The 11324-nt window shown below is 40.1% G+C and overlaps 2 protein-coding genes across 2 annotated transcripts; both read right to left on the minus strand.

Annotated features, from left to right (window-relative positions):
* Positions 1-3020: 3020 nt before the first annotated feature.
* Positions 3021-8948, minus strand: LOC136938281 (golgin subfamily A member 6-like protein 26). The gene is made up of 2 exons (XM_067231591.1): positions 8333-8948; positions 3021-5008 (listed from the first exon to the last, which is right to left on the minus strand). Exons 1-2 carry the CDS (start codon positions 8943-8945, stop codon positions 3021-3023), a joined length of 2601 nt encoding a protein of 866 aa, XP_067087692.1. The 5' UTR covers positions 8946-8948.
* Positions 8949-9980: 1032 nt separating this feature from the next.
* On the minus strand, positions 9981-10664 carry LOC136938289 (GTPase IMAP family member 4-like). Its single transcript, XM_067231605.1, has one exon. The coding sequence runs from the start codon at positions 10662-10664 to the stop codon at positions 9981-9983; it is 684 nt and encodes a 227-aa protein (XP_067087706.1).
* Between the last annotated feature and the right edge of the window lie 660 nt (positions 10665-11324).

The raw sequence follows: 11324 nt of genomic DNA on the forward strand, positions 1-11324 counted from the left end.
TTGCCCCCATTTGCAGTGTCACCAGACTTTATATTAAGTTTTAATACATTTGAAAATGAGTTTTTATGAATTATTGTATGTTTACTGATAGGAAAACAACAACATTTGAATACATTGTTACTACGTCTATAAAACAAAAGTGTCATACCACTATTCTTTGTGACAATCTGTGTACTAGTAGAAGCTAACATTTTCAGCAACCAGTTAAAATGAAATATTATATATAACTTTTACTTTTTCTTTGTCAGTACAAAATGACAAACAGTATCTCTGTCAGTGCCACTTCTCACATAACGTTGTATCACATTATATCAATGGAAAACAGATTGTGCATTCCACACTGTGCAATACAATGTTTGTTTAATTCAATTGAAACAATTTGATAGGAAAATAACAGAATCATCTTACTTTTTGCAAAAACAGAAGGGGTGAATACTCAACACCTTGTGATCATGTTGATTAATGTGTGACAGCTGACCGCTTTAATGATTTCACTCCAATTCCACTCTAATAAGAGAAACATGCTTCGGGTTTAACATACATGCAAGTACTGCATGACATCCCCAAGGAAAAAAAACATAACACATTAGGTCTTACTCTGTTACATATGGTAGCAAAAATACATCATTTAAAAATAAAAATCACTGAGCCCAGTAAGGCACTAATACAGCTATGCCAGTCTACAGTAACATGGAGTAACATGTATTTCTGATTATATTTTTTATATTGATGTCTCTTTCATGCCCCCTTACCTTCAAACCCCTTCCAAGCCTAATAATTATTTTCTATGCATGTACACAGACACTAAACCAACATTTCCAGCTAATATGCAGATCCAGAGAGATGAGCTAATCAGAAGCAAGAGAACAATGGTCTTACTTCCCCTTCACAACCATCCATCAACTGTTCAGACAAAGGACCAACAATCAGACCTTTACCACATTTCCACCCTTACTATCAGCGTACTTACTTTCGAAAGTCAACTTGCTATGCAAGACATTTTGACTAACAATTAACAATATGTTGAAAAAGAGATAATATTTTACAATGGAGAAATAAGAACTAAAAATCAAACGGTGATTCAAAGATTATTTGGAAACAAAAGTACATGTCAAAAGGTGTCAATTCACCATCTTCAGCTGTTACTAAATAACAATTAAAAGTTGTTCCTTCTCTGAATTAGCACTTGCCTGCAGAAGAAATATATTTAAAAAAAGGATAACCATCCAAACTACATTTGATAAATGATAAAAAAACAAGGTTGTTGAAATCATAACGCTCCAGAAAGGTAGACTATATTTAAATACATTTAAAGATATGAACATTTCATCATGTGTATTGTAAAAAACTGTAAGAGTTATCAGTGTGAAAACTCATAATCGCACTAGAGCCTTTCAGCCTCTATCAAATAAAGTTTGAACAGTCTTTCTAGCTTAAACGGTGTGAAAGTAGTGAAGTGGCAAAAAAGTGGGCGGAAGAGGAATAATAACTAGAAAATTATCCTGAAGAAAATGTGTGTATTTGCTGACAGCAGTTGAAACTATTTTGTTTTGATAGCTTGAATAGTGATGAAGGTTTAAATATTTTTTTAAAGGGTATCTGCAATAAACAGTATGAGAATATGGTTACAATGGTGTGAAAGTATGTAGGTGAGAGAAAGTGTTGCTTTAAAAAACTAAATTGAGCATGCAGTAGGAAAGTATAACTGTTATTGTTTTGCGTTGTGATATTTTATTACTGTTGAAAAAGGAGAAAAAAGGGTGATGAAAAGAGTATCTTAATTACGTTGATTAATTTTATAGCATGAAAAGTATAAAAGATCGAAAGATTGAGAAACAAAAGAAAGTTGGAAAGTTGGAACAGTGTTTCTAGCTCTTTAGTAAAAAAAGAAGCAATTATAGTGATGAAAAGAGTATATTACATAACAGATATCAATGTCATAGCAGACAAAAGTATGTCATCAATGAAGTTGGAAAGGTTGTTTTAGCTTAAACAGTGTGAGAGTATGTAAATGTTGTAAAATTATGTAGGTGAGAAAAAGTTATGCAAGTATTTAATGACATCACAATAGAAAAACATTTGACAGCCTTTCATATAAAAAAATCTGAGCAGTTATCAACGTAATAAAAAACAAAAACATGTCAGTCTCTGTTAATTCAATTTGGAAAGGTGTTTTTAGGTTAAACAGTGTAAAAGTATGTAGGTGAAAAAAGTGATATTACAATCATTTGCTTTAAGCAAACACACTAATAATAATAATAATAAGTATTGTGGCAACCCAGGAGTGCAGCACCATAGACCGCATCACCGGCAAGCCTGGGGTCAGGTGCATCTATGTCCAGGTGCCACTCCCAAGGGAGACAATGAGCTGCCCAGGTGTGGCTCATGAGTGGATTGGAGGGTGGCCACTCCATAAAAGGCCGACCAACCCTGCCAGAGGGGAGAGATCGCTAGAAGTGAGTAGGAGCTGGACTCCAACACATGCTTACGGCCGTAGTCTAACCAACTCCTACTGTGTGTGTTTCTTCAGTGAGGAGTGGGGCTCCAGACAGCCCAGCCGGACCAGTCCAGACCATTCCCTCAACCGAGGAAGAACCTAATTTCTTTTGTGTTTTTTGTCGTCTATTTCAATAAACGTCTGCTATTTAGTACGACAACCGTGCTGTGCTGTTCGCCCCTGGCTACGTCCCTTGGTTGCCACAGTATGCAGAATAACAGTAGTGTCTTTACTTTCAGCAAACTCATTAATAAACAAATTGTTGTTATGGCCAATCAACCAAAATGGGAGTAAACATTGCAGCAGATCCATTACCTTACAGTGACTTTACACGTCAATAAAGTTGCATTTGTCACCTTATATCAAGGGCCTCATAATTAAAGTTTCACTTAGGACTTTTTAACTTTTGTTTTAACTTTTTTACTTAATTTTCTATGCAACTGGATATATAATAAAAGAAATTACAATTTACATCTAAATATCGGTTATGTTCTCTAGGCCGCAGCCATGCAATTACAAAATGTTACAGAATAACACAATCTTTTTCAAACGACTTTTTCAAGTCTTCCGCCTGTTTTTGATGCTCCTTCTGTAAAGCATCCAGTTTCATCTTCAACTTGTCCTTTTTCTTCTCAGAAAGATATTTCTGGGGCTGATACGGTCTGTCATGTTCTGCCTTTAAGTCATCCATTTTCCTCTGACACTCCTCATTATGCTTCTTTATAAGTTCTTTTATCTCTGTGTCATGTTTCCACATGAGGGCGTTGAAGTCCCTAGTGTATTTATCTTTAAACTCATTAAATTCTTCAGCTTGTTTTCTGGCCTTATCTTCATATTTCTTCTTCATGTTATCAATTCTTTCCTCATGTTCTACCTCCTTTTCCCTGCACTCTCTCTGCTCCTCTTCTCTCCTCTGTTGATCCTCTCTCTTTCTCTTGATGTTCTCTTCTTCACGTTCTCTCTCAAACTCCTCCCGAAACTTTTTCAGTCTATTTTCCTCCTCCTCTCTTTTCTGTTGATCTTCCTTCAGTCTTCTTTTCCACTCATCTCTTCTTTCTTTCTCCCAATTTTCACGTTGTTTCATCATCTCAGTTCTGGTCTCTTTCTCAATTCTCTCTCTGTTTTTCTGTTCTTCCTCCCTCCTCTCTTTTTCTTTTAATACCCTTTTAGATTCTTCTACTTCCATTTCTCTCAGTTTGATTTCCCATGCTTTCTTCTCCTGTTCCATTCTTCTCTCATATTCCTCTCCTCTCCTTTTTATTTCCTTCTTCTGCTCTTCCTCCCATAGTTTCTTCTCCTCCAATATCTCCTGTATCTCCATCTTACTCTCTTCAGCTTCTTTTATTTTTATTTCCCAATCTCGTTTTTCTCGCTCATCTGCTTCTCTCCTCTTTTGCTCATTTATTTTGTATTCCTCTAATTTATTTTCAGAGTCTTTCTTCTCATTACGTAGTTTCTCATGTTGAGCTTCGATCATCTTTTTTTCTTCCAAATCTCTTTGTTTTTGTTTGTTTTCAAACGCTTCTGTTTGGGATTGTAACATTTCTTCCATATTTTTAAACTTTTCCCCCCAGTCAAGGCGTTGCTTTTCTTCCTCAGTTCTTTTCCTTTTATCTTCTGCATCTCTTTTAGCATTTTCCTTTTCCCTTTCCTTTTGTTCATTCATAATCCATTCTTCCTTTTCTTTTAGCTGTTGTTCCTTTAGGTTTCTCTCCTTCTCCACTTTTAACCTCTGTTCGTCCAGTCTCCTCTTCATCTCTTCCATCTCTGCCTTGTGATTTGTCTGCAGTGTCTCCTTCTCCCTCTGCATCTCTTCTTCTTTCTCCTTCAGAATCTTGTCGAATTCTCGTTTAATAGCAGCCTCAGCTTCCTGGAACATTTCATTGGTGTAACATCCTCCTCCGTTATTCTGGACCAACTCATCTATCTTCTTGATCAGTTCACTGACCTGGGAGCGGTTGTCTATATTGTTGTTGTTGAAGACATGACATCTCTCTCCACAGTCTCTAATTAGTTTTTGGACCATGTCATCACCACTTAAAATGTAGTCCTCAATTCTCTGTTCCTTGAGATCATCTCCTTTTGTAAACAGCACAATTATAAAATTGCCAGAATTCTTCCCGAAGGCTCTCTTGATCAGTTGTAATGTGTCTTTCTCTTCCTGTGTGAACCGACCGATGGACAGGATGAGTAAAAACACATGAGGCCCTGGAGACAAAAGACTGATGCATTTAACAATCTCCTGCTCAACTTCATCATTACTGAGAGTTGTGTCGAACAAGCCTGGGGTGTCGACTACTGCAACAGACCGACCATCTACATTTCCTTCCTCTTTCTGGCAAATCTTAGTCAAAGATTTTTGGCTGGCCATGGATAGAAACACATTTTTGCCTAAGATAGTGTTGCCTGTAGCACTCTTTCCACTTCCAGTCTTCCCTATCAGCACGATCCTGAGGTGTTCTTTACTCTGATGTTCCTCATCACCTGCAAGAGAATAGAACTGTACATTACCTTTTCATCTCAGCAGAGATGTCAAAAGTACTCAAGGAGAAGAACAGATACTCATGTTTAAAAAGACTGGTAAAAGTTGACATACTGACTACACTTTTTCACTCAAGTTAAAGTAAAGAAGTATAGGCTCTGACATATACTTAAGTAAAAAGTAAACATTACTACTACCTGTTTAGTGTCACGCTTAGGGTTGCCAACTTTTTCCCTATAAAATACGGGACAAAAGGTGGCCTGCCGCAGCAGTGCAGGTATGGTTTTGTATAAATACACAGTGTTTTAAGGCATTTGTCATATTGATAGCTAATTGGCAAATTGGCGCATTTACTTCATATTTATTTAACGCTTTACCCAGCGATGCGAAGCTGCGAGTTACTATGTATTTTGCTAGCTTGCTAACTTTTCTCTGTACAGTAGCTACAGTACATCACACACGTTCCTAGCTAGCGTGTGATACGTTTGTTATGGTGCTAATCGTTATTGTGCTAGAGAGGATGTTTACTTTACTTGCAGTGTGATAATTGTACACTTTATTTCCGTATTTGTTGTCTGTGATATTAATGTACCCTTTTGGGGTTTATTTTCAGAAACTTCTTTCACTCATTGATCGAATGTACAGTTTGCGACTGCCTGTAGTGCACCATCTTACTACCAAGTAAAAATATAAACTCCACCTGGTGACTCGTGCTCTCTGACATGAGCCCTGAAGCGGCTAATGCACAACATCCAGCATTCACAGGGTTAAGAATCCCAACATTGGTCATTCGAGACGGATATATTGGCTACTTCAGAAGATACATCATCAGAGGAAGAATCAGCACCGCTCTCCCAACCCGATCCTAGGGAGAGACCATCCAGGCAATTCACACCCCCCAGTATTTGGAAGAATATGTCCTTGACAGCCACCACCGACCTGCCCTTTCCTCCCACCATCCCGAGAGAGAGCCAGAGGGGCAGAAAGGAGCAGCAGCGAATGGTAGCCAGGCAGATATAACCTCCAACCTGGGCAGGTACACAGCCACACACAAATCCCAAACTGCAGATTTTCTGAGTATGGATTCATTAAGGAAAAAAGTTGAGTCCCTCTCCAGGAAGGAAAGGCAAGAGACTGCTGAAATCACTCAACTTACCAGCAAACTAGCTTAGTACGAGGTACGACAGCGTCGACGCCAGGACTTAATGGAGCGTATTACATCATACTTAAGCGAGGAAGAAGTAGGTGAGACTCCTCCAAACATGAAAAGCGCAGCACACTCACCAACCCCACCTCCCACAATGACTCGTCACAACATAAATCCAGTCTATTCACCCTCACCTGGGCAGACAAACCTGTCCCATACAGAGACACACAGTGAGAGGCAGGCCGCCCATGAGAAGTCCCTGGAGCCAGTGGTTAGGACAAAGACGATACATCAGGTTCCAGGTGAAGAGGCAGAAGAATGGAGTGGTCAAACAGGAAGGGACACACAGTCCTCCAGCCCTTCATTTTATAATATTGGATTCCAACCAATTCATCCAACCCCACAGCACCAGGGGGGCTCCCTCTTTTCACCCATCTCCTCTGGCACAATAACTCCGCTACCCATCAAGCAGCAGCACCCCGCCAGTCCAGGACCTGTAGCATCACAGCCCACTAGACCGTCCTATCCCTATGCTGCTCCTGACCAGTCTACCCCGCCTCCAGTGCCACGACAGTTACCTGCTTCAGATCCTTTATGTCTGCAGGCTAACCTGCGTCAAGGCTGTCAGACTGTGCTACAACCGCAGCCACGACAACAGGCCGGCCCGTCTCAGCGGGCTACATTCCCGCCCACTATCCTCCTACATATCCATTAGCCTCATTGCCTCAAACCCTTACCTCTGCTCCACTAGTGCATGGCTCAGCGCCAGTGGTCCCTTCTCAGCTGCTCTCAGCCCAGACTGTAGCTACACCTGGCTTTGGCACACTACCTCCCTGTGCAGGCAGTTTTGACATCAGTAAACATTTCGATTTAGGTAACAAAATCTGATCTATACTGAAAGGATATCCACTTTATATTGTCGTTCTGTTCGCTAGTCAGCCCCATTGAAAGCAGCTGATTATCGGTTGTAAAAGCGAATTAGCTTCTAAATAACTAAACAGAATATCCCTATTTTCCTTACTACGCTTAGTTTAATTTCATTGTGAATGTCTTTGTTGATCGCATTAGTTCAATCATGGTAGCGTACTGCACTCCGTTGGATTATGAAAGGGATACCTGCAAAATATTAATTTTGCAGATTGGCCGGTAGTCGAGATATTCGAAAATGCCGCCCTCCTCTTCATGCCGCCCTAGGCGGCTGCCTATGTTGCCTGTAGGAAGGACCGGCCCTGAATCAGAGTGAAGGGGCTGTGACATGGAGAGCAAGCCAAGCTGCAGCAAATAATTTTTTTAATTATTTGTTTTTGAAATGCTCATCCAAACAATGTCAATCGAGGCACTGCACTCTGTTGGGTTATAAAGAGAGGACACATGCAGAATATGAACTTTGGTTCTTGAGTTGATCGTGGGAAAACTAAACCCATTGTAATTTGTACACACACACAGATTCCTGGCATTATTAGAGAAATATAGCGGGACAAGTTATCCCTTACTTCTCAGCGTTAGAAGTGGTTGAAATGGGTGAGAAATACAGTTGAGTGAGAGTGTGAGAAATGGTTGAATGCGTGAGTCTCACGGCGAATGCGTGAGACTTGAGAGCCGTGTCCAAAATATTTGCCATTCTCCTTGCCTTCTGCCTTGCTCCATGGTAGCTTCGGTAGACTACGTTTGCTGTGCTTGATAGCCAGGAAATGTAAAAGGCGCACAATAACAATAAATAATATAGATCATGCCTCTAAATACAGATTACAAGTAACGAGCCTGGTTTGAAAATGTAATAAGAAGAAAGTACAGATATTTGTGTGAAAAATGTAAGAGGTGCAAGTGAAAAGTTATCAGAAAAATAAATAGTGAAGTAAAGTAGGCCTATTGATACCAGAAAAAATCTACGCAAGTACAGTAACGAAGAAGGCATTTTTGTACTTTGTTACTTCCCATCCATGCATCTCAATGATTAACAATGAGCTCAAGGAGTAGGAAGATTAGTGTTAAATCATTGATTTCATCTTTTTTATTGAACAAAGATAAAGGTGCTGTATTTCTAAGCGATATGATGTGATAATGTAATGACTCTACATTTAGTCATCACTCTTTCCAAACCATCCTAACAAATCTATCTGAACAACAATAAAAATACACTTTATAGTCAACTTACGTGTTAACTGTGTCTTATCTTTCAACTTCCTTCCTTCTGCATCCCTCTCACCCAGCTCAGCCTGCAGTTGTATGATCTTCTCAGCCTGTGCCTCCACATACTTCTGTAAGGTGAAGGAACTGAAGTTATGTTCAGCCATCATTCCCTCCACCTTCTCCAGCACTTTAGACACTGATGGGTTGCTTCTAACATCCTTAATGTTTAGGATCTCATATCTTCCACCAGAGCTCTGGAGTAGCTGCTGGATGTCTTCAGTTTTGTTCAGTAATTCAGCCACAGGTTCAGCTGTAGGGTCAGATTCTACTGTGAACAGAACCATGTGATTGATTCTTGAGCCGTAGAGGTTCTGGAGGGTCTGCAGCTCTTCCTTGTCTTCATCAGTGAGTGGACCCACAGGCACCACCAGGAGGAAAGCATGGACTCCAGGAGGGTCACACAGACAGACACAGCGGAGAGTCTCACGCATCACTTCCTCCTGAGTGAGGGTTGATCCATACAGAGCAGGCATCTCCACCAGGGTCAGCCAGCGTCCACACACCTCTCCCTCTCTCTTCACACACACTGCTGAGGAGAGAGACTCTGGCCTGGTCTCTCTCTGACCCAGTATGGTATTGGCTGTGGCAGTCTTCCCAGATTCTTTCCTCCCACACAGGACCAAGTTCATTCTAGAAATTGACCTGTTATTCTCTAGCTCTGGCTGTGGTGTCTCTTCTTTATCTTCATCATGTTTCAGGTATCTCCACCCGTTTCCTCTCACCATCTCCTCTATCTTGTTTCTTAACTGTGTGTGGTCACCTCCATGTGTAATTTTTAAATGACGTCCTCCACAATCTCTGATGATCTGAGTCACACAGGGATTTATTCTGCCTCCTTCATGTGTTGTGATCACCACAGAGTGTCTGAAAGCATCTTTACCAAACTCGCTATGGATCAAATTGAATCTCTTTTGATCCTCCTTTGTGAACTTCCCTGGTTTCAGCAGCAGTAAGAACACATGAGGACCAGGATCAGACAGGAACAAACACTTCTTCATCTCCTTCATCAGATCGTCCACAGTCAGATTTTGTGCAAAGAGGTCTGGAGTCTTCACAACAGTTATGTTCTTGCCATTCACATGTGCATTGTCTGACACACATGTTTTAGTGGACACTCTTGGTAGATTAAAGGTACTACAATCCTTCCCCAGAATAATGTTTTCAGCCAAAGTCTTCTTGTGATCACTCTTTCCCAGCAGCACAACCCTGAGTGCTGACTCTGTAAGACACATTTCATGGATCAAATGGGTAAATATGATACATCTTTTTTTTTTTTTTTTTTTTTACTCTTCCCAAAAAAACCCATACTGGTATAATTAACCACAATGCTGTATACAGTATGTTAACTTTATGTTGGTTTGTTAGAAAAATTTGCCTTTTTATGCTTACCATCTTTCTTTTGAGTGTGTGACAATGGCCACATTTTAGAAAAAAGTGATAACCCTGGAAAAACACATTTATCTTCCATCAGCCAAGATAAAACATTGCTATTTGTGCCTATCAGCAAATATTGGTATATTAACAAGTAGCATCTGTACTGCCATACTAAGTCACTGTGATGGCTTTCATTAATGATCAGATATGATAAAGTTCCTATACAACTAACTGACTCATTAACAGTATCCCTGCAAATGCTCTGAGGACCATTTTATTATCTAGCATGGTTACTTACCATATCCACCCCATGTTCTCACTTTCCCTGAACTCCTCTCTTCTGCTTTTGCTTCTCTCTCTGTTGTTGCTCCTCCTGTAGACTCTTCACATCGCTCACAGGAGAGGTGTCCTCCTCTGTTCTCTGACATAATCTTGTCTATACTTGATATAAGGTTAGTCTGGTCAACAGAGAGTTTGATCTCCAAGTACCTCTGTCTGCATTCTTCTATCAGTTGGTGTACCTGGGGATGTTTATCCACACAGGTTTCCATGTCTCGTCCAGCAGTTAGTACCACCATTGAGTAGTCACATGACTTTGCACTCATAGAATCAAGAATGTGTCTGATTCTGTTTCTCTCATTCTCAGTGAACTCTTCAGGTGTCACCACCAGGAGGAGCACATGAGGTCCAGGTGCAGACAGAGTCACACACTGCTGCAGTTCCTTTATGTATTTCTCATTAGGGACATCTAGAAGATCTGGAATATTGACCACAGTGAAACATCTTCCATCTACCAGTCCCCTGGCTCTCTCAGTCTGGTGTAGAACATAGTTGAGGTCAAACACCTCTCTACCCAGGAGGAGGTTTCCCACAATGCTCTTCTCTCTGCCATTCCTCCCCAGAAGAACAATCCTCAGCTCTGGAGGATCCCCATATACTGTGGTGCAAACATCAATAAGCACATAATATTGCATTGCAAACTCAACCAAGATTGTTCAGAGAGGGTGATCAATGATTGTCTAACATTGTAACACAGGCTTCCATCACATTTAAATAATTAACAACATTTATATGTACAGTATTACAGTAAAACGTAAGTATGTAGCAATCATAATGTAAACGATTCGACTCACGGTCAGGCAAGGAGTCACTGTTTTTTCTCATCTCCCCCTTTTTTCCAGAGACTGAAACATTTCAAATACCAATGGAAAGAAGAAGAGGTGAAGTCTATGACTAAAGGATAAATAACCCTCTCAACAGAGGGACATACAGAGGGCTAAAGCATAAAGCATTTCCCAGTTGTACAAGTGATCTCACATAGTTATACTAACCTACCTAATACCACACTCCAAGCCAAATATAAAGTAGATATTTATTATAGTATCCAAAAAATCTTGTATTTCAGAAAGACAATAACCTAGGGGTGTCATCAAACGTCAAAACAAAAATAAATAAATGTTATAACAACAGTACTGTTAGATAATTAAAGAAAAGTTTAAGGGTCACTTTGAGTGATTCATTTAGGTGTGAGCTGATTTAAGTTATAAATCTTTCAGTCAGAAAGTGTCCCGCCATCCCAGGTGGGACCTCCATGTATTTGGCAACACTTTAGTAAGAGGCAGACTTGATTGCTC

The sequence above is a fragment of the Osmerus mordax genome, chromosome 3 (assembly GCF_038355195.1).
Source record: "Osmerus mordax isolate fOsmMor3 chromosome 3, fOsmMor3.pri, whole genome shotgun sequence".
NCBI lineage: Eukaryota > Metazoa > Chordata > Actinopteri > Osmeriformes > Osmeridae > Osmerus > Osmerus mordax.

Bases quoted from the DNA above. Each gene is read 5' to 3' on its own strand.
- LOC136938281 (XM_067231591.1), bottom strand. From the start codon at position 8,945: ATGAACTTGGTCCTGTGTGGGAGGAAAGAATCTGGGAAGACTGCCACA. The intron at 5,009-8,332 runs GTGAGAGGGATG...TGAGATGAAAAG, and splicing joins ACAACTGCAGGCTGAGCTGG to GTAATGTACAGTTCTATTCT.
- LOC136938289 (XM_067231605.1), bottom strand. From the start codon at position 10,664: ATGCAATATTATGTGCTTATTGATGTTTGCACCACAGTATATGGGGAT.